The sequence below is a fragment of the Gracilinanus agilis genome, chromosome 5 (genome assembly GCF_016433145.1).
Source record: "Gracilinanus agilis isolate LMUSP501 chromosome 5, AgileGrace, whole genome shotgun sequence".
Taxonomy (NCBI): Eukaryota; Metazoa; Chordata; class Mammalia; order Didelphimorphia; family Didelphidae; genus Gracilinanus; species Gracilinanus agilis.
The window spans coordinates 187,408,332-187,436,025 of NC_058134.1; the positions used below are offsets into that span (position 1 = coordinate 187,408,332).

The 27,694-nt window shown below is 34.5% G+C and overlaps 1 protein-coding gene across 2 annotated transcripts in view; it reads right to left on the minus strand.

Moving 5' to 3' along the window:
• Positions 1-23,398, minus strand: part of SLCO1A2 (solute carrier organic anion transporter family member 1A2) — a 43,909-nt gene extending 20,511 nt beyond the window's left edge. Inside the window, exons 1-10 of one of the 2 annotated variants that reach the window (XM_044679778.1) lie at positions 23,333-23,398; positions 22,398-22,480; positions 20,955-21,070; positions 17,606-17,747; positions 14,017-14,149; positions 13,267-13,373; positions 9,787-9,933; positions 7,447-7,545; positions 4,961-5,167; positions 822-986 (exon numbers count right to left, since the gene is read on the minus strand). In XM_044679778.1, the coding sequence (XP_044535713.1) occupies positions 822-986; positions 4,961-5,167; positions 7,447-7,545; positions 9,787-9,933; positions 13,267-13,373; positions 14,017-14,149; positions 17,606-17,747; positions 20,955-21,014 (1,060 nt within the window). In that variant the 5' untranslated portion in view covers positions 21,015-21,070; positions 22,398-22,480; positions 23,333-23,398. Of the gene's footprint in view, positions 1-821; positions 987-4,960; positions 5,168-7,446; positions 7,546-9,786; positions 9,934-13,266; positions 13,374-14,016; positions 14,150-17,605; positions 17,748-20,954; positions 21,071-22,397; positions 22,481-23,332 lie in introns of those variants that run through there. The other variant, XM_044679779.1, reaches the window with a different exon arrangement.
• Positions 23,399-27,694: the final 4,296 nt, after the last annotated feature.

The window sequence follows — 27,694 nt, forward strand, 5'->3', positions numbered from 1 at the left end:
GAGATGGAGGAGGAAGGAAGACCTATTAAATACAGAAGTACACAGTGTCCCAAAAGTCTTAGTGGGGTTTTCAGCTGAAGTCAGGGAGACTCTTATTTAGTAATTTTCATTTGAACATCAAAGCTTAAAACAACATTAAGGATTTTGTGACACTGTATTTGTTAAAGACCTACTAAGTGCAAAGTGGAAGAAATGAATAAGAACAAGATATAAAAAGGTAATATGAAGTAAAAAGTAGCATGCCACTTCACAGGAGGGAGAGTTCAGTTCTGATCAGGTATATCAGGATCTTCCTAGGCAAGATGTATTTTAGCAGGACCTTCAAAGATGGATAGGATGTCATAGGATCGTGCATTTAGAAGGGACCTCAGAGATGATTCAGTCTAACTTCTTACCTTGACAGCTTAGAAAACCAGAGCCTAGGGAGGTTCTTATCACCACTCCTCACTGCCTTTTGCCACACTCATTCCTACAGCCATCTCACTCATTCCCAGAAGAGTAAATTAGGTCACAAAAGTAGGAAGAAAAGAGTTTTGTATTCCAACTGTTTGAACTCATGTTGCACTGATGAAATCTTATTTTAAAAGGAATAATAGAAGAGAGATAAATTAGAAAGCCTATTTATCTTAGGATAGAGCTTTTGGAGGCTTCACCACTTCTTAGCTTCCTCTTCCCTTATCTGGTACAGGGAAAATATAGTGTACCAAAGGTGAAAAAAGCCCATAAGCCTTCCATCTGGAGATTTACTGAGCCCATTCTGTTACAATACACATAAATTATAGTAAAAAAACTGCTTATATTGCATATAAAAGTTGACATACCCATTAGGAAGATTGCTTCTGAGGCAGATATACCATATTGCTGTTCCATATATTTTGGCAGAAAAGAAAACATAATGGCAAAAGCATTGAACTGCAATATACTTGTGACCAAGAATAATACATAAATTCGGTTGCAAAAAAGACTTTTCATTAGTGGTAAGAAATCTGAAATGAAAAAAAAAATCACAACAGCCTCTTTTATAAAATGATTAGTTTCTGTGAAACAATAAATATAAGATTAGGAGATTTAAATGATCTTTTTGTTTGTTTCAGGATTCACATCCCTTTTTGATTATTCTTTTATCTCCTCCTTGTCTCTTGAAATCAAATACTTATGGAACAGGTATTTTGCCAGGCACGAGTAAAAAGGCAAAAACTCAATAGGCCTTCAAGCTATTATGTTATTATAAAATTTCCTGTGCACTAACTGTACTTTAGAATTGTTACATTACTATATAAGATAATACGTTATAAAAGAAGTCAAATCTTCAGAGGAATTCAAGAGGAATAAAAACATTATTCTTGCTTTCTGAGCATAAATTTTAATGCTCTTAGATTTAATTTTTATTTTATTTATTAATTCAACTTATTTATTTAGAATTATTTATTAATTTAATTGAATACATTTAATTTGCTCTTAACACAGTGTTAGGTAAAACAAAAGTTTAGTTATATTCTTGTGGAACAGTTTGATCCATTGCTGAGCCCCCAAAAGAAGGATGATGTGTGATCAGCATGTAAAAGGAATATGGTCTTGGGTAGGAAGGCTCCATGAGGGACAAAAATAGAAATTTCAGGAATATCTACTAGTTCTACATAAATTCCTTTCATCCTGCCATATTTCATGTTGATTCATATAGCTTAAGAGCTACGACTACTAACTTCTTCTCTCTCTTTTCATGTTGTGGGTTGGTTTTTGGAATGCTGGTGCATTTTTGACCCAACTCAGTCTAAATTCTGGTTTTCTTTTTGGAATGTCACTCACTCCCAGCACACTCTTTTCTCTAGCATTCTTTCGTTATATCCTCTCTCAGTAAAGACTCCATTAAAGGAGGGATGAAGAAATGCTGCAGAGTCCAAATGAAAGGACCCTAGGTAATGGTAGACTTCAATATGCAGGTCAGAGACTGAGAGATGGAAGTCTAATTCTATTCCCTCATTTAATGGCTCAGAAACTTGAGGCCCACAAAGGTGAAATAACTTGCACTAGGTCACAGAGGTAGGCAATAAGTAGCATTACAAGAATTGAATCTAGATTCCCTGCTTGCAAATCCAGTATTTCTTCCATTACAGCATGTTCTCCTCTTTGTTAGGCATTTTGCAATATGAGGATTCAGTTGGAGGAACTGAGGATATTTAGCCTAGAAAAAGTCATATTTAATATTGGAATTCCCATTTTATAGGAAAGGAATTAAATTCTAGTTCTTCTTGGACTCAGAGAGAGCAATAGGTGAAAACTATAGAGACAAATTCAGGTTTCTGTATGCAATGTAAGTAAAGAAAGCTATTGCTCTCTTAGAATAAAAAAAGAAAAGAAGAGTGTCTAGGACAAGGGAAAAGACATGGTTCTGCTGTTTTCTGCCTTGATCAGACCCCTAACCCAGACCAACTTGTAGATAGTCAAGATAGTTTTTAAATGATAAGCTGGCTATCAACATTCTTAGGAGTCTTCATGTGTCAAAGATCAACTTGACTATTTTCCCTGTAAATTGGTAGAACTTTCCTGAAACAAGTAGATTAGGTAAAAGAGCCCTTTTCATCACTCAGGTGGTAAGCCCTATGGATTATACACTATTCTTTTCAGGGTTTATTTTTTTAAAAATTAGTGGGTTTTTTTGGGGGGTAGTGGTGGATGGTGTGGATAGGGAAGCAGGATTTGCAATTGCTGTTGTTCAGTTGTATTAGTTATGTCTGACTCTTTATGACCCCATTTAGGGATTTTTTGGCAAAAGTAGTAGAGTGGTTTGCCATTTCCTTCTTCAACATATTTTACAGATTAGGAACTGAGGCCAAAGAGTTAAGTGACTTATCCAGGTTTACACAGCTAGTAAGTATTTGAAGCCTGATTTAAACTCAAATTCTTCTTACTCCAGGCATTGTGCTCTTAGGGTTTCAATGAGTTTATCTCATCCCGATCTAGAGCCAACAAATCTTTATTCTTTCCAATTTAATCATAGATGGACAATCATCATAGACTCATGGGACAGGACCATTGCTTCCAGATGTGGTGAACTAGTTGGACTATGTCCCTGAAAAGAAGATATGGGAGTCACCTGGAATGTGTATGCCCCAGAATTAAGGGACAGTCTTCAAACACATGGAAATGTTGATTTATCAAAGAGATTGAAGCACAGTTAATGTGCTCATGTAAAAGTATAAAATAAATCTCTTTTGGATAGGGGAAATGGTTGAAAACAAATGGCTATCTTGTCACTGTTTACCATTCCCCCAAGAATTGCTTTAACTCTGATCCACTCTTTGCTGACCTTTCCACTGCTGTGAATTCCATCTATTCAATTTTTTTTTTTTTTTTGTTTGTGGGACTGAGGTTTCTTTGGCATAGGAAATTTACCCTACCAATGAAGACTGACTTCTGTTCTAAAATGTATGGATAAAAATTGTTACTTGGTGGCACTGATGGGGCTAAATAAGTCGTCTACAGTCACACACACACACACACACACACACACACACACACACACACACACACACACAGGCACGCAGCCATTATATCTGAGAGGAAGGATTTGAACCCAGTTTTTCCTGACTTCAAGATGGGTTCTGTCCTCTCTGAGTTTTGTGACTTAAGTACAGACCTTTTTTCCCCTTTTCTAAGGTGACTTAAAACATGTTCTCCTTTTTCCCCAGGAGCATTTTCCCCTCAGGCTCTGTGGATTGTCTTAGATAAGTAATACTCCACAGCATTCTTTCCATTTTGGGACCAATGGATTTAAGGAGAACAGTATTGATGTATGCATAGTAATTAGACTGATGATCAGAGGAGTTCACCTCTTTGGGACTAATGTAATTGTTCAGACCATCTAACTTCCTTTTGGGAAATTGGCTAAAATAACTTAAAAGAGGACTTCATTAGAGTATTACAGTATATTAGCAGTATAATTTTGTAAAAAAAAAGCCAATCTGGTGGCGTAGCAGACTACTGAGTACAAAGTATAGCTTCTGCTCCTTAATAATGGTATAATATTATACAAATCACCGAACTTTTCTAGTCTAGTTTTGTCATCCATAAAAGAAGTAGCTGTATGACCATGGGCATTCCCTTTATATCTTATGTCTCTGTTTCTTTACTTGTAAAGTGATAGAGGTTAAATGATTGTTGGAAGTCCCTTCCAGCCTGTTATCCTATGATTTTGATTGGGGCAACATCTTTATAGATATAGGACTATTGCATCTCTTGGCACACCTATAGGATTATTGCAGTTCATTTTAAATTCTATCCTTGTTTAAGAAAAACAAAAACCAATATTTCCAAAATGAATACTTTTGTGAGTAATGTCCAAGGCTCAGATTCATTAGTTTTCAATGTCACTTTTGGGAGATTACTTTGTGTTTTTACACTGATAACATCAATTGTTATCCTTTATATTTTTAATGATTCTTTTTCTTACTGACCTGTTGCATGATTTATCCTGTGCTACCAATCAAAATAACCATTTTGTGAAACATTAAAAAAAGCATGGGACAGTGAATAGTGTTCCATGTCTGGAATCATGAAGATCTGAATTCAAATCTGGACTCAGACACTTTCTATCTGTGTGACCCTGGGAAAGTGACTTAACTCTGCTGGCCTCAGTTTCTTTATCTGTAAAATGAGCTGGAGAAGTAAATGTCACATCCCTCTAATATCTGTGCCAAGAAAAATGCCAAAAGTCTTGATCTCCTTTGGTAGAAGAAGTTTCATGACCTGGAGAATTAACTATCAATGAAATAAAAAAATCCAGTAAAAATATTTTGTTCACTAAAAAGAATCAGGCTCATAAATATCACTAATGACAATTAGCCCCTCAAAAATTATTTGTAGATAAATTGCATTAGGTTTAAGTTGACATTAGGCATAAAATATAGGCAAAAAGTAAGGAGTAAATTTTAAATACTTAAAATATTTTTTGTTTACTTACCCATAGTGATGTCTCCTTTTTCTGTCTTGGTTTCATTTCTCTCATCTTCTATAATATCCATATTAGTTTCTAATCCTACCTTGGGGAGAGATTTGGGTAGAAAGAGAAATGGAACTCCAGAGAGCACATTTGCTCCTGCACATATTAATAAGCCAAGCCACCATGCTCCAACCCATCTTGTATCAGCAGGAGTTATGATCAGATCATCTGGAAATCAATACATATAGTTTAAATCAACTCTGCATTCCTTAGTTTACATTGGTTGGTAGATCTTGAGAACCAATTATTACAAAAGAATTGTTTAGGAAGTACTCATAACACTCAACTTTACCTTGTAATTTTTAGCCTTACATTTAAGCAATAAAATATAGGAACAATCTAATTCTTTTATTTGTTGCTGTTATTTTTTAGTTGCTTCCTATTTAGGGTTTTCTTGGCAAAGATACTGGAGGGGTTTGCCCATTTTTTCCTTCAATTTCTTTATATTCTCTCTCAAATAAAGTGCTATACTTAAAGGCATTTCAGGATGTGGAATAGATATGAAATTCGTAAGATGAGCAAGCATGGAGAGTTTGATCTCTGCATCATTGGGGGAATAGCCACACTGAAGAGATTGGAGAGCCATCTAAATATTTGAGTAAGAATTTTAAAATATTTTTTCATGAATGTTTAATTGAAGTTGAAAAGTCTATTTCATTGACGCCAAATGTATCTCTAGTTAAAAATAAAGAAAATGGACATAAAAATATTTTAAGTAAAAAAAACACCACAAACCCTTAGCTGTATACATATAGCACGTGGGGGATTTAAATTTTTTTAAAAAGGAGAAAATATATTAAATATTCAATCACAAAAGACATTAGTTTTATTCATCAAACTAAGAAAAAAAGCTTACTTTTCCAGTACTAATTAGTAGCCCCTCCATTTACCTCCAATTTTCAGATTCAGCTCCAGCATGATGAAATCCCTCATTTTGGTAAAACTAATTTTTTTCTCTGTTATTTTACTTATGCATTTAAGCATAAAGTCAAATAGGACAGACAGTCTGGTTTTTGTTGGCTTAAAATTTAATCACTTAACAATGGTTTAAAAATGAAGGTGAACATAAAGAACAACTACTAAAATTTCCTGAGCCTGTCTCAAAGAGAAGTTGAAGTGTTACCATGAATAGGTAATGTTATTCACCTCCTCCCAGAAAGGGATGTCATCATCTCTTCCTAGCTCCTGCATGAGTAGCAATACAGACTTTACTCAGATGATATGATCTAATTGTCCCATCACACCTAGCTTGGGAAGGTTTTCTCTGTTCCTCTCACAGCTTAAGATTCCTCTCAGTCAACCACTCCCAAGTGTTCTCTTTCATATCTTCTTGCTTGTGTTAGCTTCTTGTTTTTACTCTCCACAAGTGCCAGAACTCCAATATCAAGGATAATAGTTGGGAATTTGAGTAATAGCCCATTGAAATACACATATAACCCAGCAGAAGTGCTTGTCAGCTCTGGGAAGGGAGAGGTAAGAGGGTAGGGAGGTAATATGAATCATGTAACCATGGAAAAATATTCTAAATCAATAAATAAAGAAATTTTCAAAAATTAAGAAAGTGATATAGCCCATTTATTGGGTCAGATGAATTCCCTCTCCTAAGTCTCTTTCTCTTAACAGGTGTGGTCAAGGACAACATAATTCAATATTTAAAATACGACAGTTCACTTTCAAAATTAAAAAAAAAAGGAACATGTAATTAAATTCTAATGCAATGCTACTTTTTTTGTGTGGGGATGGGAAACTAGACGCACCTGGACACACCCACAACATCTCTTTCGAATGGCCTTGATTTTATATATATTGTTGATGGCCTACCTCCTAGATATCTCCTATGACCATGAGAAAATTCATCCCAGCTTCCTTCTGGAATAGAATGAAGGCCTCAGGACTTTTTAACAGGAGGCAATAAATGAAGACACTGAGTAAGCAGATAAACTGAAGTGTAGTCTTCACTGTTTACAGGAACCCTTTTCTGAAGAACATCCCAGGAAACAGAATCCTAAAGTATATCATAGTGAAGCATTATGCTTTGATTGATCAAGATGCTGAATTTTCTTAGTGAAATTTGATACCAAGAATGTTGCAGGAAAATGCTTCTTGTTGGGACTTACCTGAGAGAGAGAGAGAGAGGAAAGGGGATGGGGGATGAGGAATATTGTGGGAAACATCTAGCAATAAATGAGGTTTTTATTAGCAACTTCAGAGTTGAGTTGGGTTTAGTAGGGGGCATGCTGGTTCTTTCCTTAAAGTAGGTCATAGATTGAATAGAAAATAAAACCATGCCAAATGTTCGAATCAGTAAATATCCAAGTAGCTCAATAACTACTAGGGCCGTGATCATAGAAGTAAAAGGAAGTGAGAGTTAACATAGACTTTTGGGACATCTTGTATTTCTTTAAATATACATGTATTTATACATTATACACACAAACACATATTACCTGTATTTACAGATCCAACGTCTACATACATATTCACACAGAATGATCCTAACAAAAAGCCAATCAAAGGACCAATGATAGATCCTGTTTCTAAGCACCCTAAAAACAAAAAGGAAACATGAACTTTCTATGGACTTATACACATGCAAAACATATGGTTATTATAATAAATTTAGGTAATATTCCATGGATTAAAGAAGCTAAATATATATCTCCTCACTTTTCTTTGCAATCAACTTTATATTATAGTTATCTTTGTATGTGACATGTCCCCTATTAAAGGATAATGTCTGTGAGACCAGAAATTGTCTTCTTTACATTTTCTATGTCCACCATTGCATAGCACAGCGCTTTATACACAGAATGTGTAGTAAATGTTTGACTATTTAATTTTCTTATGTATTTATCTAACTAGTAAATTTATTTCTATAATATTTACTTATAAAATAAGGAGATTTTTCTCTTTAATCTCTCACAAAACTAGTCTCATGACCTTATAGTCAAACAGTATACAGTGAAATTTTATTTGTTAGAGAATACTGTCATTTTGTGGTACCAAGTTATGAACAAACTATTGGTATAATGAAATTCTTTCTAATACTTTATATAACTAGATTCTTTGAATTGGGCCCACTAAGTCAGTGAGTCAGTTGTTATTTATCAATATGCCTGGAAGTTCTAGAGATACTAAAAAATCCCATTATATACCCAATTCTTCAATTTTCTCAGATCTGTAAGAATATTTGACTAGATGACCACAAATGTTTCGTCAGTTCTATCATTATATAATTCTTCTAATTTTAAAGTTTTCAGTCTATTCTCAGACATTATTCTTCTCTCAGCCTCATAAACCTTCAAAGTCATCTTTTTCGAGATTTGTGTAACAACCTACTTATCAGTCTCTGCTTTACAGGTATGATGATAGAAAAACCATGGTCACCTTCACAACCAAAGTGAGTTATTGGAGTATAACTTTTGTGGAGGAATAATGATAAATGTAGCATTGGAGAAATATCCAAGTAGTATATGTGGACTAGAGAGGAGGAAAAATTAGAAACAGAGAGTCCAACAAGAAGGCATTTATGGAAAACCAGAAATGAGGTGACTATGAAAGTTTTGAGAACCTGGACAAGAGAAGTAGCAGTTAAAATGGTATGGAAGGACATTATGGAATTGGCAGATATAATAACTGTTTGGCCATGGAAGGGGCAATGAAAGAAAGGGACAAGTAAGAAGTAGCTTCAATAATAATTTTGGTTAAGCTGCTAAGTAATGGAAAGATGGGAAAGAATTGTTTTGAAATCAGTCTCTCCCTCCCCCCCAACAACTAGCATTAAGAGTTTAAATATTCTGGGGTAGTGAGATGGATGCGTGGATAGAGAGCCACACCTAGAGATGGGAAGCCCTAGGTGTAAATCTGCCCTCAGATACTTCCTAGCTGTGTGACCCTGGGCACCATTGGCTATCCTTTACTGCTCTTCTGTTTTAGAACCAATACATAGTACTTATTCTAAGATGGAAGGTAAGGGTTTTTTTTAAAAAAAATTATAGATGTTCTGTAAGCAATTATAGGCCCAGTTGAGACAACATAAAGTTTAATAGGTAAGGCAGGTATATGTAGATTTTTGGAGTCACTTGTGTGGAAGACTATTCTTTTAAAAATATTTAGAAAGCATCTTTAAAATTAGTCTAGCTCTAGCCTAAAGCCTATATACTAATGTGAAAGAGAAACATTATAAATTGTCTTTATCTATTAATTCTAAAAACAATGTCTTGCTCCCTTCTCTAAATCATCTCAGGAGAGACTCTTCTCTGATATAATAAAGCTGCTGATTGGACAGAGGCAAGCATACCAGATTAGGACATTGTAATGTAAGTAAGAGTATCTTTGATTATTCAGGTAATGGAAATTTTATTTGTATTCATCTTCAATAAGATAGAAATGATTATCTTTAAAGAGTGGGTCAAAGAATGATTGAATGATTTTAGGACATTGATTTTCTAGAGGTATGCTTAAAGTCATCACTATTGTTCCAGTTGATGAAACAAATTGCTAAATGAGTTTTCTTTAAACTCTAGACTCACAGTCAATCTTGATGGACATAAAAATTGGAATTTCAAAATGGCTTGTATAGAGAAATGTCTGAGGGCATCAGGTGACTTTTATCAGTCTGGATATTCCTTTATCTCTGAGCAGGAAAATGCTTAGGTTTGTGTTGGCTTAAAGGGAGAGAATATAAACTAAATAATAAATAATAAAATTTTCATAAAACAAGGAAAAAATTATAAGTTGTTTTAAAAATTCAGCAAAACAACATATAACTGGTTTTGCAAACTTACCAATATATAAAGGAGAATTTTCAGTTTTGACAAAGTCTTCTATATAGGAAATACCCAAGGGTTTGATGGGAGTTTCACCAATTCCACGTATTATATTTCCTACTAGGACATACAGCCACATTGATGATTTGACTTCATTTGTACATTCTGCAAATCAAAAGGAAACAAAGAAGAACCTGCATGAGAATTTTTGAGATTAAGGATTTAAAAGTAACTATGATTCTTCTAAATTCCAAGTTTTATAAGCAACATATTTCAGAATTTATTCTACATGACCACAAGACTGTAATTACTGATGTCCCAATGAAAGGAGTGGGCCATTGGGGCATAGAATCTAGAACTAGAAAAAAAATCTTATATAAAATCTTATCATAAGATCATATATTTAGAACTGGAAGGGACCTTAGACACTATATAACACAATCATATCAATTTCCAGATGAGAAAATAAAGGTCATTTCTTGTTCTTTTTATCTGTCACTATGTCTATGCATACATTTACATCTATATTTAAGTCTCTGTCTACTTATACATCTATTTCTATATTTGTGTCTGTGTCTATAGATAGATATAAATGTAGACGAATATAGGTAGAGAGATGATAGGCAAATTATACACACACACACACACACACACACACACATGTATATATATAGTAAATAAAAGAACTAGGTTTCAAGCTCAGAACCTCCTACTCCAAAAACTTTCCACAGAAGCACCACGTCTGGTATATTTGTTGAAATGGAAAAAATTCCTCAGGAGGCCAAGGAAGGAAAGAATTGGCCCACCCCAACCACTCATAAGTGATTGAATACTTCTAGGAAACAATGTTATGTGGAGAATTATGGCAGGGAGGGAGACAGTTGTTTTTTTTTTCCCCCACTCTTGATATTGTTTATACATTTGTAACAAAGTCAAGGGTTGCAAGGCACAGTTAGACTTTGAGTAGATTATCCTATCTCTCCTTCTGCTCCTCACTCCACATACCCTCTGGTTCTGTGACTCCAGCCAAGTTGCTTAACTTCTTAGTGTTCCAGATAACTTGTTAAATCCATAATTTGTAAAGAAGTTAATCATCTGCACAGCTAGAGGAAATTCTTCACTGGGAGCTCAGCATCCTGAAAACTATTTTGTTTTTCAGTTATTTTTTTTAGCTGTTTCCAAATCTCCATGACCCCATTTGGGGTTTTCTAGGCAAAGATACTGGAGTGGTTTGCCATTTCCTCCCCAGCTCATTTTACAAATGAGGAACTGAAGAAAACAGGGTTAAATGACTTGCCCAGAGTCACACAGCTAGTGCCTGAAGCTAGATTTGAACTCATGAAGATGGCTCTTTCTGATTCCAAATCCAGTGCTCTACCCACTACGCCATCTACCTGCCTGATGACCATAGGTTTGATAAAAAAGTAATAATAATTTAAATCATTATTATTGTCATTTTAATTTAAAAATAATTTACAAACACCATTACTGTGATTGTAATAGTCTCTCTACAAAGATTACAATTTTGTAGGAGAAAATGTGCTAATTGAATTGTAGCTCAAAGTTGTAGCTCTATAACTAAAATTAGAGTTTGTCACTAGTCTTTACTAATTACTGGGAAACAATAGTAGATACATAGCATCTTCCCTCATAATTTGTGTTGATTCTGTTTCTCTACTTCCAGTGAGACTAACAGAAGAAGGTAAGGGAGGCAATACTGAGCTGAATGTTCAAAGGAAAGCAAAAAGTTAAATGATAACTCATTTTTTTATGCTCAGAAGCCTGTTTTTTGTTTGTTTTTTGATCTGGAATCTTCTAGGGTACATAATTTCAAAGTACAACTAGCCCACAGGGTTCCTTGTGATGCCTATCAGGTACTAAATTATACTTAGTTTAGACAGAATAAAATCAGTTCCAGGATTGTGTGAGGATTCAGATCTACTCTAGGGTGATTAAATTCATTTCTGGTCCAAGACAAAGGTAAACCCTTCACTTTAAAGTGAGCCTAAAACTTAGAAGAGGCCAAAGAAATAAGTATTATGAAGAACTACCTCCTAAGCCAACCTAGAAACCAGCTCAAGGTGGAGCATGGGGCTGCCATTCATCATTTTTTAAAAGTGATGTCAGAGTGACCTCCTTTGTTCATAGCATTATAGTTGAACAAGCAAGTCCTCAGTCATTAGAAGCTCTTGCTTCCATATAATGGAAGTGATATTTCTAAGCCTTTAGGATCATGATGGCTTCAATTACTTCTGCTTTGAGCATAGACTATGAAGGGGCAGAGGCCAACATTCATGGTAGCTGGAGGTGCTCATGGTTTTGGTCTTGGAGTCAGGAAAACTTTTATTAGATTTTCCCATCTCTCCTTTCACTCATTCTTCCACATACTCTCTGGCTCTGTGACTCAAGCCAAGTTGTTTAACTTCTTAATGTTCTAGATAACTCCTTAAGATTTTAACTTATAGAGAAATTAACAATCTGCACAGCAAGAAGAAATGCTTCACAAGAGAAGCAGCAGGAAGAAAAAAAGGAAAAGGGTCATGAAGTCAAATAGGACATCCTGTACCTTTCTGATTTCTCCTATTGTGGCAAAGAAGAAATAAAAATAAAATCCCTTTAATCTTTGAATCCTTGTCTCTTAGACAACACTAACTCTACTTCTATAACAACATGAATTGAGTCAGTGGTAGTTACAACTATTTTTCCAAGCTTCTAAAGATTCTTTACTCCTTATCCTAACCATAACATGTTCTTCATAAAAAGGCTTTGGCCTTTATTTATTTATTTTAAAAAAATCCCTTGTTTTCCACCTTAGAATCAATACTATGTATTGGTTACAAGGCAGAAGAATGGTATGGGTTAAGCAATGGGGGTTAAGTGACTTGCCCAAGGACACACAGCTAGGAAGTGCCTGAGGCTAGATTTGAACCAAGGACCTCTCATTTCCAGGCCTGGCTCTCAATCCACTGAGCTACCCAGCTGCCCCCTTGGGCCATATTTAGAACAAGTTTAGGGAGTAGACAAAGTTGCTCAATTCATTCATGATTAAGGTATTAATAATTAGGATATCTTCAATAGTTGTTTCTCTTTTTCTCCCAGAAGAGAAGATATCTTTTGTTCATTTGCCATGGATGGAATCCATAATTACATTGGTATAGGCAATTCTCAGGAAGGAGACTGCTTTTGTCAATGCAGATCAGCACCATCCCCGCAATGTTTATAGTCCTAAACTCTTGCCTGGGGGCACTGACAGGTTAAGTGATTTTCTCAGGATTACAAAGCCAGTATCTATCAGAGACAAAACTTAAAACCAGGTCTTCCTGAAGCTAAAGTTGCCCCCCTACTACAGTGGGTTGCTTCCGCAAATTTGCCTCACTCACCCAACAACACATCTTAAATCAAGATATCTTAATTCATCCAAAGGGTCTAAAGAACCAGAAAGTTGTAAATAAAATGATCAGAAAACACAGAAAATGGAGCACGAGAAAAATAGAACACCTGATGGCTCTTCTGTTGGTGTAAAAATCTGAGTTTCTTTTCGCATGCACAGGAAATTGTTTGAAGAAAAGTTGGATGCCTTTGAAACTGTTGTTTCATATTCATATCTATTTGGAAAAAAAAAGATCCTAAGGAAGACAATATGAGCATTGACCAGATTACTAATTTCATCATTAATTGAAAAAGGTGACATTTTGACTCATGTAAATGTACATTCATCCTTTTAACTTTCACTACATGAGTTTCTGGATTATTTGCTTTGTGTATTAAGTACAGCGTTTTTAATACTTTATGGTATCACTCAGTGTCCTTCTAGATCACTTTACCTATTATTATGTTTTTTTAATTGAACAGAAAAGAGTAAAATTGGGTATAAGTAGAGCTAACTAGGAAGTTAAATCCATCAGGAAGAAAAAAAACGATGCCTTCTGAGTAGAACTACCAAGAACTACCTAGTTTACAATATTTTAGAAAAGCAAAAGGACATATGCCTTTGATAAAAAAAATCATTAATCTCATAAGGGAAAATGAAGTCTAAGCATCATTCTACCAATAAGGAAACTGATGACCATGAAAGCTGAAGTGAGTGGCCCAAAGTCATATTGCAAGATGGGCAAAGAGAAGTCATTCCTTCTGCATCTTCTTCCAGTACTTTCTCCACTATAAAATACTGCTTCTTCTAAAAGAACCAGAAACTTCATTTCTTGCAGTTACAAAATATATCATGTCATCAGGCTTTGAAATACTTACGGATCCATTAGGAAATGAGGTAATGACTGCAAAAAGCACCCAAAGCCCATGGTCATGCACCCAATAGCAATCAACATAGGCCTATGCATTTTTGTTCCAAAGTAACTCACAAATACCATCAGCAAGAGATTTCCTAGGAAAGAGAACACTTGTTTCAGTTTCTAAAGGCAAAGTGTGAATTGAAATTAGAGACTCAGTTTGGGAAAACCTTTTGGAAATGCAGGAATCTGAAACAACATAATGCCCAGGGAAACCTTTGAAATAATGATGAATGATCAGTCAATAAGAATTGATAATTTTTTCTATGTACTAGGCATTGTGCTAAGGGCTGGAGAATGAAAGGCAAAACAGTCTCTGTCCTCAACAAGCCAAATGACAAAGTTATGTTTATTGATTGATTCATTTATGAATATTTTTATGAATTATTGTTATATTTATTGTTTAAATATTGGTTTATTGGCTGATGTAAATATCTAGGTTCATGGAAAATATACACAGAATAGATGGAAAGTAATCTCAGAGAGAGGGCACTAATGACTAGGACACCTGGGAAAGGCTTGTTGCAGAAGATTTTTGAATAGGGACTTGAAGTAAGCTAAGGGTAGTGGTGGTAGAACTAGTAGACCCTGGTTTTAGTCTTGGCTCTGATACCAACTAAATAATGATCTGATGAACAGTTTAATCTCACTTAAACAATCTCTTTCTTTTGTATGCTATGAAGATAAAAAACAAAACATAAACATTTCCCAACTACTCCACAGTAGTGTTGTCAGGGCTGAATAAGATACAGTTTGAATTCTGAATACTATTATGCAAATTCTTTGCATAACTTCAAGTGATAAAGACTTTTGATACTAGATTGATTTCTAGTAGTCTGTCAATGTAGCCCTCAGACTCCAAGCCATTTTATTCTGGGTCCTCCAGATTATAGTCCTTGTTCACTAACTACTTTCCTCACTCTTCAAATAATGCCCCTATTCAGCCTTAGAGGAAGCTGGGTACCACAGTGGATAGAGCTCTGAGTCTAGAGTCAGGAAGATCTAAGTTCAAATTTGGCTTCAAAAACTTACTAGTTATGTGGTCTTGGGTAAATCATTTTAACTGTTTGCCTTAACTATGACATGGGCATAATAATAGCACTTACCTCCCAGAGTGGTTATGAGGATGAAACAAGGCAATATTTGTAAAGCACTTAGCATAATGCTTGTCACATCCTAGGTCCATGTTGGTGAAACTATGGCATGGATGCTAGAGCATGTTGGAGGGGACTGTTTCCTTCCTCTTCTCCATGTGCACCTGAGGACATTTCTCACATGACCTGTCCCTCTGCCCAGCAGCCCAGTGGAAGCGCTTCTTCCCTCCCCTGTTTGGGGTAAGATGGGGGGCTCACATGTGGTATGAGGGCTGCAGTTTGTGCATTCAGTCTCTAAGGTCTCTAAAAGGTTTGCCATCACTGTTCTTAGTACTAAATATATGCTTATTTTCTTCCTTGCTTCCCTACTTATGCAGTGGCAGGCCAACCTTTTCCTAACTAAAAGTGCCAGAATAACCTGAGAAATAATCAGCTTCGACAAAAGAAGTTGAGAGAGAGAGAGAGAGAGAGAGAGAGAGAGAGAGAGAGAGATATCCCCATGAATTCATAGATAAGCTTATTGAGGGCTAGAGCTATGTATTTCCCATGTTTGCATTCTCTATGGGTCCTATCATAGAATATCATCATAGTGTTAATTAATGTACACTTATTGAATAGATACAAAGGTACCTTAAGTGGAATGGGACTTCTTCAAAGAGTAATGAGTTCTCATAACTGTAGATATTCTAGTGGAGATAAACTTATGTTTTTTTAAGGATCTAGCACCAAAGAAATCTTTGAGCTGGAAGGAGCCTCAAAAACCCAAGTATGAGTCTAATTTTGAATAGGAATCATCACTAAAATGTACCCACATGTGATCGGTGAACCTTTGAATGATGAACCCCTAGGAGGAAGAAGCTACTGTGTCTTGAGGAAGCCCATTTTACTTTTGCATATCTCAAATTCTTAGGAATGTTTTCTCCTATCAAATCTAAAGTAACTCTTTCCGCTTATTACTCTTGATTATGCTGTGAAGGACAAAAGGGAGACAGCATGGAATAATGGAAAGGGAACAGGATTTGGAGTCAGTTTTTCTAAAAGGCATGTAAGTTATAATCTTATCAAATTATGAAAGACAGCATGGTAATATCCATATCAGATTATGAGAAGGAAAATCACATGGTTGCTAGAGGACCGAAGATTTGGGCATAAGGCCTCCTTCTAACATATATTGGTTATAAGAACCTGGGCAAGTCACTTAAATTTTTTGTACTCAAGGTAACTTTTGGGTAATTGTCATTCTTTCATGTATCTTTAATCTCTTATTCACCACCAGTTCTTTTCCATCTGCATTTAAACCCACTGAGGTTCCCTAAATCCCCTCAAAATGTTCTAACTCATCCAGCTACCATCTCATTTCTTACCTTTTCATCACTGCTAAACTTCTCAAAAAAGTTTTCTATGCTCAAAGCCACAACTTCATTACCCATTATCTCCTCAGTGACTCCAATATGACTTCTGTCTCCAACGTTCTACTGAAATCAATCTTTTCTAAGGTCATAAAATACCTAATAGCCAATCTTTACCCTCTTTAACTTCTTTGCAGCATTCGACACTGATGAATGGTTGGTTACCTTTCTCTATTAGCTCCCTACATCAATGTGATCATAGATGTGGGTCTCCTCCTCCCTAAAATATATAATGCATTCTAATATTACTTTATTTCTGTATTTGAAAAATTTTATTTAATTAATTAATTTAGAAGTTTTTTCCATGGTTACATGATTCATGTTCTTTTCTTCCCCTCCTCCTACCCCCTTCCCATAGCCAATGAGCAGTTTTATATGTGTCATTGATCAAGACCCATTTCCATATTATTAATATTTGCATTGGGGTTATCCCTTAGAGTCTACATCCCTGGTCATTGTAATAGTACTTTAAATATAAATGATCTATTACTTATTCTATACAGCCTTGATGCATTGTGGGGAGGGAGCCTAGACTTGTGACTTCACTAGGATAGGGAACATTCTCTTTACTTGCATAGTCTCAGAGCCCCAACTGGGCAATAAAAAATTGTGACTCACCCAGAGTACTAGATCCAGTATATACTGAATATAAGATTTATACCAAGGTTTCCTTGCCTCTATTTTTAATTCTCTAGCCTCTTTGCTAAGGCTGCCTCTTTTTTATATGAAAGCAATGCTGAAAATTTTAAAAAATGGGTTAATAAGCCACAAAAGCTAAAATATCTAAATAAATAATTACAAAATAGAGATCTTAGCCCATTCTTTGCAAGTTTTGATACTTCTGGAACATTCTGACCAAAGCAGATCAACTGGCACACTTAGTACATTGCTTTGAAAAAAATCCCTGGTTTACTTAGAGAGAACTATCATCTTCAACTCACTTCCCTAAGCATATCTAAAGACAGACATAAAACAAAGAACTAGAGGTACTGTAAATAAATAATAAATGTAAATAAATAATAATTAATACTGTAAACAAAATAATTACCAATTTCAAAACTTCCATTAATAAGTCCAACCAGAGATGTTGAGAGGTTAAATTGCCTCTCTAATTGTGTGAGGATGGAATTTATAAAAGATCCAGACAATGTTTTGGAAACAAATGCACACATCAATGCCAGTAGAAATATCTAGGGAATAAAAGAATAAGGGAGATACAAGTATCATTTTCATTATAAATAGTAACAAAAGCTTTTATTTTTTAATGTAATGGATTTTATAGTTTAGTTATAAGTAAAGTGGATTTCATTGGAATGAGTGAATCCTATTTTCCCAGTGATATAAGTTTTGGATGTGCTCTGCTTTCTTTTGATGTTCATACTTTATTGGAAAAGAGAAGCCACTTTGGATGTAGATATTTCTCTTCAACCATCATATAAATCAGACATTCAAAGCAGTAATTCCCATGTCTTTCTATCTAGTTCTTTAAAATAAAAGCTAGGGAAAACAAATACATTACTCATTAAGAGTATAAGCTCCTTTGGAACAGATAGTTTCATTCATTATATTTGTACCACCACCCACATTTAGCATGGTGCATGGCATATGTTGTTGTTGAGTTGTTCAGCCATATCTAACTCTTTGTGACCCCATTTTGGGTTTTTTTGGCAAAGATATCAAAGTGTGTTGTTATTTCCTTCTCCAACTCGTTTTATAAATGAGGAAACCAAGGCAAACAGGCTTTAAGAGACTTACCCAGGGTCACATAGCTATAAGAGTATATGGCCAGATTTAAACTCAGGAAGAAGAGTTTTCCTGGCTCCAGGGCCAGCACTCTATCCATTACACCAACTAGCTGCCCTTGACATATAGTAGGTGCCAAACAAATGCTTGTTTATTAATTCATTACTCCCTGAGAAGAGAGGCATGACATATGATGGAAATGGGAGGCAGAACATGAAGCAATAGAGAACATTAAGCACTGAAAAAAAAATCCTGGAGAAAGTAAACACATAAAGCCTGAGCTTAGATATGGGAGAGTTCTAGCATCAAAGCCTCTTGGTCAAATGCTCTGTAATTTTGTCTTGCTCTTTTTTTCACTAGCTGATGGTAATATGATATAGGAAGAATGCTTCCCATCAACTCTGATTAGTAATAGCAAAGATAGACTATTAGTTCTTCAATATGAAAATAATAATATTAATAATAACTAGTATTTATATAGCATTTACTGTGTACCATTCATTTGATAAGTATTTAACAGATATCATTTCATATGATTCTCATAATAACCATGGGAGATAAATGCTATTATCATCCCTTTTTAAAAGCTGAGTAACCTGAGGTAAACAGAGGTTAAATGACTTGCCCAAGGAGATATGAACTCAGTTTTTCCTTACTCCAGACCTAGCACTAATCACTTTACAATCTAACTACCTGGCTAATATGTTTTCTTCTCTTTTTAACAACTACTGCTTAAGGAGGAGAAAGCTCATTGTTTCATATGGAGTCATATTACTATCATTAATATTTCATAAATAACAATTTAATCCTATCTTTCATATTTAAAACCAGTTCTGAAAGCATTTTCACCTGTCTCAGTGTAGCATTTTTTTTAACATTAAGTGGATTAAATAGGCCTCTTAAGTGAGTTAAATATGTTCAAAATTTTGTATTCAAATGTAAAATTTTCAAAAGGAATCACATGATCCTACACTCATTTTGAAATGTGAGCCTTGTCAGCAAGCAAACGAGCCAATCTGCCCACAATTTATATTCATACTTAATAAGTCTATAAACCCAGGGATCTAGGTAATCAAATCATACCATTAATGACTTGTGGCTCTTGTTCATGTATCATATATTCTCCTTGACTAAATTATTGGGTAATATAGTTACAAACTACTTAGAGCACCATCAATCCATATGAATTTCTCCAAATGATATTAGTGACATATGCCTAGTGAGGAGTAATCTATATTTTCCCAACATCTGTTGCTAGGGTTCATGTGATGAGAAGTTCCTGGAAATTCATTAGGCCTTAAAGCTAGTAGTAGGACTACTTATCCTTAGTAATTTGGCTTCATGTTCTCACTCAAACAAGCAATGATAATCTGACATTTAAAAAAAAATCACATGATGATTTAATTCTCTGCTTTCTCCCAGATCAGAAATATTTATTTACATTATTGACCAAAGGAGACATTTCGGTATAGAATTAATAGTGTAATATTGAATTTAAGATTACTTTCAAAGAATAGATAGATCTTTCTGAAGACTTACCAAAACTCAAAATGTTTTTAAAATTTCTCAAAATATTATATGTATATATTTATATGTACATATATATCATATGTAAAATATATATAAATTCTATATCATACATCTATAGCATATATAGATGCTATATATATTATATATGTATATGTATCTATATTTATCTCTTCTCATACAACATACAGAGATAAGAAAAACTTCCCACTTCTGATATAATTGTTTTAACAATTAGGGCAAAATTATTTTCCCCTCTAAATAATCTGAATATTTATCTTAATTCTCTACTTCTCTTTGCATATGTAGATATTTCTTACCTACACTTGAATGGTAGCAAACAATCATTATAGAAGTATACTGATAACAGTGTCAAAACAGAAACCACATCTACTCAATGGTTGTCAAGAATACAGACAAATATCTGGATAATGCCAAAAAAAAAAAAAAAGAAATTTTAACTTGAACTAAATATAGTAGGGAATGAGGGCTGGGGATGAGAAGTGTCTGCAAAGTAAAAAACTGAGGGCTGCTGTAAAAACAGAAACATCATAGGCATTTTGATGGCAAGAAGTAATATATTGGCAATTCTGGACAAAGCACATATACTGAATTATTGTGAAGAATTGTAAACATATTAACAATATGCTCCCGTCCCATATTGCCATTCTTCAAAAATGGAAAAAAACACAAACACAAACAAAAATAAACCCTACAGTGAAACAAAATGTGTACATGATATTCTGAAGTGCAACAGCCTAAAAATGAGATGAAAAAATTGAACATTTTCTACAGAATAATGACCCTCCCTCAAAATCATTCATTTACTTCTGAATAAAAAAATTTCCCATACCTTTCAGATGGTTTCCCACTCCAACTATTTTTGACAGAAATCCTTGCTATAGTAGCACACAGAAGCACTCAAGTTTACTAAGTAACATCTTGTTCCTTTGAAACAACCTATTCTCAAAAAAAAAAAAGAAAAGGAAAGAAAAGAAACAACCTATTCTCCACTGATCAAATAGTTTGTAACTACTACTAGACAACCAACTAGATAATAGCAATTTCACAGGTACTATCTAAATTGCTATACATGTATTCAGATATACATTAAAAAGATATCATACCTTTATCTTGGAAATACATTGTAATTGGTGGGTTGCAATCTGTGTGTCAGTTTCTCTCATGTTCTTCCAAGTGCACTTGAATTATTTTTTATTTCTTGACAGTTCTTGACATTGACCTTTTAAAAAGTAAAAAGCAATTTAAACTAAAAGACATTCAAATATATTCATTCTAGAAATTCTCAGATTGAATCATTGATTTAAACCATTTGAATATACTAAAAAATACTTACAGTAATTTTAATGCAATTCTAGATAATGACTGGACAAAACTTGTTCATATAAACTTTTCTACTGAAAAGTCATCACGTTAAAGGCAGTGTTGATTATTTTCTAATGATATTAAGAATATTAAGTAATTTGCCAGAACCCAGTTAAAAAAAAACCCCAAACAACTTCAAACCTTCAGATTTGAAATGTTAACATTTATCTAAAAGAAGCTCTTCATATCTTCAGCTAAAACAAACAGAATTGAAAGTGAACTTCATGGACAAAGATTTGAAAAAAATTAACCAAACAAAACTCAACACTCTGTTCTTAGGAACTAAAGATATTAAACTTGTGTGTGTGTGTGTGTGTGTGTGTGTGTGTGTGGCTGTTTTTTTTCTTTTTCTGAAAGCTGCTTTAGTAGTCTTAGTAAGCCTCCACAATCTGTATTTGGTTAGTATCCAATTCAAGTTCTTTGAGTTCCAGGGCTTCTTTGGAGTCTGAGGAGGGGAAATGAATTCTGGGGAATTTCTGATACAAGGAAACAATGGAATGTGGAATGTTAATAACCAGCCTAGGCTGAGTAAAACTCTAAAGCAATGTTTAGATCCTAGAAAAAAAAGACTTTCAAATTGCAAGTCAGGAGAAAGGGATTATGGGAAGGTCAAATTATACTGGAAGGAAATAATGGCACAAAAAAGAGAGTGGGGAGGGAAGGGGAAAGAGCCTGATCTCACTGAAAAAAAAAGTGTCCAAAGAGAACATAAAAAAGAATTACCTTCAAGAGACTTATGCCATCCACATCATTTGTTCCAAAATATCTTTTGTGTCTACATCTATATTTATTTATTCTGCACAGTAGCTTAGCTTTGAAAGAACCAGCACATGAAAATATAAGTGCATTTGCATATACTACAATGAAAATCCTAGCAGTGTTCAGTTCAACAGATCCCTCTTCGAAATCTATGCCTATGAATCTAGGGCAGAGGAATGGGTCAAAGCCAATGTCTTTCCCTTTGCCAATATTTCATTGAGCAGTTCTTTTCAAAGGAGCCAAGATACTAACTTAACAGAACCCAGTTTTAATTTATCTAAATGTGCTGAGTGAAGCCTATTAAAAGGGTGATTCTGAAGAATTTTAGTATGATCAACCTTAACTGCTTTTGCTCTTTGAATTTTATTACTCCTGAATTCCAGCCCTTACATGAATCAATTTTAGTTAATTCACTAAATACTTACTGAGTCCTTCCTTCTTTCCTTCAGTTGCTCAATATACATTTGTAAGATGATTGTGTGCAAGGCACTTTTACGTCCTGGTGGAACTGTAAAGATAAATAGAGTTTATAATCTTGGAAGGACAAACTAATTATAGCTTAAAAGAGAGTTAAGATAAAAAATTATCATTCAAATGGTGTATAGAACATGTGTAGACCCCATTGACTATCTAAGAAAGAATCTCCATGTAGAAGATTCTGTCTTAAAAAATTGATGGTGTGGGCCCATTCATTAGGCTCTTCCTTTTATTTCCAACTCTTCCTTGTTTAAAAAATTTGGTGTTCCTGGCAAATAGTCAGGAATGTATTTCAAACAATTTCCATGTTCTCAATCAGTATCCGATAGTTCTCTGAGGTCTCTGGGGAGACATAAGTAGATGCCATCTTAGCAAGCTAATAGGGTCTGAACAGTGATCAGACAAATTATGTCACCTCTCCCATTCTAGTCAATGGAGCATATGCTCCACTTTGAACACACTGGACAGGAGATATGAATCTGCTGTTCACATAGTCCAATTACTGACTTTTCACAATATGAATGAGCATCAGGTAATCTAAATGTACTTCTAGAATCTTGTAGGCTTGAGTAGAAATCCTCTCTCATATCAAAAGCTTGGTAGAGGCCTGCCTCTTTCCTTATCAGTGTCTTAAATGTGTATGTGCATGCATGCGTGTGTGTGTGTGTGTGTGTGTGTGTGTGTAAAATTACATTGAATTGAATTGTTTCTATCCTTCTCAGATAGAATTTCTTTCTTAAACAGATTGCTTTCCTTTTTAGAATACCTTCTTCCCTTCCAAAAGATACAGTGTATTTCATAAATAATTTAAGGCATTTTAAAGGATAATTTAATTACAAAGAATTTTAACCATGTGTAATGATTTAAGAGCCCAAGTACCAACCATTTGTAAAGGCACTGCTTAAACAACCAATTCCAGGATCTCACTACCTCCAAAAGGAGATTATTCCTCCTGTTCCTATTTTATTATTGTTGTTGATCAGTGGTTTTGTCATGTCTTCCTTTTTGTAATCCCACTGGACCATAACACACCAAGTCCTTCCATCCTCCATTATCTCTTAAAAGCCTGTCCAAACTCATCTTCATTTGCTTCCATGTGGCATTATTTCATCCTCTGGTGTCCACTTCTCCATTTGCCTTCAATCTTTCCCAACAACAAGATCTTCTCCAATGAATTCTGTCTTCTCATTATGTGGTCAAAGTATTTAAGCTTCAGCTTCAGTTTTTGACCTTCCAATGAATAGTCTAAATTAGTTTCTTTACATGTTGAGTGATTTGAATTCCTTGCTGTGCAATAGATTCTCAGAAGTCTTTTCTAACATCACAAGTTGAAAGTGTAGATTCTGCAATGTTTAGCTTTCCTAATAGTTCAACTCTCACAGCCATACATTATGGCTACTGGAAAAAACCAAACAAACAAAACTTCATATTAGTGGACAGTATCTATTATATAGATATGAAGAAAAAATAAATTATACACATAGGAGATAAGTGATTTCATTGGTGTGATATCTTCTTTTTCTTTAAATGTGGAAATGATTATTTTGTTTGGATTTGTAAACATGGAATAATAAAAAAAGAATGATGTACAGGACATTGGGTAGATAACTATACAGATAACATATAAAATCATGGGAATGAATTGCGCAAGATGAGAAGGCATAAAAGGATGGTCATATGCACATATGGTTTGAATATTCACAAAAATAGAGATATTTATTTTTAAACCCATATATTTGATTATACAGACCTTTGCAGTTAAATTGATGTCTCTGCTTTTTATTTTGCTGTCCTAATTTGCCATAAGTTTCTTTAAAAGAATAACTTTAATTGTATAGAAGTTTTTCCTTACATTAAATCTGTTTGTTTCTTTACAACTTCTACTCATTACTCCTAGTTTTACTCTCTGAGGCCAAGCAAAATAATAATAATAGGTTGTATCTATGTGATACATGCTACAGATATCTCATATTTCTCACAATCACCATGTGAGATAAAAGCTATTATGATCTTTTATTTATTTATTTCTACAGATGAGATTTAGACTGACAGGGATTAAAAGACTTGTTCAGTGACACACAGTTAGTTATTGTCTAAAGCAAGATTTAAACTCAATGTCTTGCTTTGAGGCACAGCCTTCTATCCATTTTACCAATTGCCTTTAGGCAAACTCTGTTTGTATCCTAATTATGTCATCTGTCTCCCTACACATGCCATCTACCATTCTGACAAATCTAATCCCTCTTTCACATGGCAGTCTTTCAAATATTTTAGTTCTTATGTTACCACTATTTCTTCTTGTCTAGGCTAAACATTACCAGTTCCTTCTCTATCTTCATATATACATATTTTCAAAATCCAATACTCTGATCATCCTGTTTGTTCTTCCCTTATTATGTTCTAGCTTGTTCATGTCTTTCCTAAAATTGGTGCTGAGAACTGAACACAGTACTATGCATGTGGCCTGTCCATGCCAAAGTATTGTGGATCTATTACCTTTAACCAGGTGACCTGCCTCCCCCAAAACTGTCAGTAAATTCCAGTGACTTCCTGTAACTCCAGGATCAAATGTAAAGCTCTTTGGTATTTAAAGTCCTTCTTAACCTGCCTTATTTCTACTTTCCAAATTTTTACAACTCATCTTACACATACCCTGAGATGTATGCACATCTTTGCACAATATATTCCATCTACCAATTAGGAGCACTTTCAGTGGCTATTTGCCATGCTTGGAATGCTCTCTCCTCATTTCCACCTCTTGACTTTTCTGGCTTCCTTCTAGTTCTAACTAAAATTCCATTTGTAGTAGGAAACCTTTCCTGACTTCCCTTATTGCCAGTGCTCTTACTCTGTTAATTTTTCCAATTTACTCTGTACATATCTTGTTTGTATGTTGTCATTTATGAATCATGTCCTTTATTACACTGTGAATATATATCTTGTTTGCATATTATTTACATAGTGTCTGCTCTATTAGACTACAAGCTCCTTGAGAAAGTCATTTGAATGAAAATACTTTCTCCCAAATTGCCAATTCTGTCTTACTTGCCAAATCTAATGGTCCTCTTAATCCTTATCCTTCCTGATCTCTCTGAAGTTTTTTTTGACACTCATTCACCCTCTTCTCGTGGAATTCTTCCTCTATGTTTTCATGACAATTTTCTTCTAGTTCTCCTAACCAAATGTACCTTTTCAGTCTCCTTTATCCAGGTCATTACTGCTAACCATGAGTGTTTCCCAAAATTTTCTCTAGGGCTATCTTCTCTCTTCCCTACATTCTTCTTCACCTAGTAATTTTATTAGCTCCTGTGAATTTTATTATAATCTCTATGTAGATGATCCTCATAACTATTTATCCTAAACTAATCTCTCAAATTCTAGTCTCCTTTCTCTAACTGCATTTTAGACAACTCAAAATAAACGTCATGTATACCTCTTAGCCTCAATATGTTCAAAACTGAACTTATCTTCCCCCTAAATACTCTCTTCTTACCTTCTTTCTTACTGTCAAGGACATCATTGTCCACCTAGCCCTGGCCTACACCAGAGAGCAATCTGTTATCTCCAAATTCAGATATAAAACCCTGATTGGCTTTTGAGACCTTTCCTAATTTGGCCCCTTCTTAACTTTCGGTTATCATATATCTTACTTTCCAATTCCATGACACTGGCCTCACATGACACACAATCTTCTAACTACATATTTTCATTGACTATCCCCAATGCCTGGAGTTCTTTCCCTCATTAGTTCTACTTCCTGGCATAGTTGGTTCCCTTCAAGCATCAGATAAAATCCAATCTTTTCTAAAAAGCCTTTTTTAGTCCTCCTTAATGTTAATGCCTTTCCTCCAAGATTATCTTTAGTTTATCCTGTATATATCTTGTTTGTACATAGTTGCTTGTACTTTGTCTCCACATTAGGCTGTGAGCTTCTTGGGGTCAAGGACTATTTTCATATTTTCAGCACTTGGCACATTGCCTGGCACATGATAGACAATAAATGCTTATTGTTTTGACCTGTTATGTTCCAGATTCTTTGCCAACCACTGCGTACACAAATACTAAAACAAACAAAAAGTTCCCAACAACAACAACAACAAAAAACAACAAAAACAATAAGATAAGCCTTACTCTCCAAGAGCTTAAATTCTAATAAAAGATTACCAAGGGGGAACTGGAAGAAGAAAGAGGAGAGGAAGAAAGTGCCTACAAAGGCTCAATGCAGCAGTGATCAGGAGGTGGAGCTGTTTAGAGAGCAAAGGACTAAAGTGAACAACACATGAAAACACTCCATCCAGGCCCCCTTTTCCTCTATTTTCCCTTATAAGACAAACATTTCTTAAGGGAGTATCTCAGGTCTAGACCAAATGAAGTAAGATTTAAAAGATAATTGAATGTCAGAGTATGGAGAGCTATAAATGCCAATGTGGAAGGCATCACTCTCCTTCCAGTCACCAAGGTTCACAACCTCAGTTGTTGCCCTTAGTCCCTTATCTTTCCAATATCCAATCAATGATCAAGTCTTGTCAATTCTCTTTCTACAAAATATCTTTCAGGCATACATGCATACATGCATATTTGCATATACAGATGCATACATATAGGTATATATTTTACATATACAGCTGGATTGGATATAGAATTGGGTTGAATTATATGCTATGTATGCATGTGTTTAATTTATATCTATCATCTATCCTATTTGCTTATCTATCCCCAATGTAATTCAATCCATAATGTATTTATTAAGTGCTTATTATGCAAAATATATTGTGATAAGACCTGGGAATACAAAGACAAAATGAAAAATAGTCAACTCTGAATTATTGTCTTTAATCCTTTCTTTTTCTTAGTTCTCCAATATTGAATCAGTGATTAAGTTTTGTCTATTTTATTTCTACAACTTATCTTAAAAGATACACAAATATATACATGCATAAATATATATATATGTATATATATATATACATAAATATGCTTTGTAAATATACATTTAGGTTGGCTATAGACATTAGTCTATCTATCTATCTATCTCGTCTGCTTACCTATCCATCTATATCCAATGTGATCCAATCCTACCAATATTTATTTAGTGACTACTCTGTGAAAAATATCATGCTAAATGCTAGAGATGCAGACAAAATTAAAATAGCCCTTGACCTTAAGCTGCTTACATTCAATTGGGGTATAGAAAGTATAAAGAGAAACTATAAAAGGATAGTTCTGCCTTTATCAGAAATAGAAA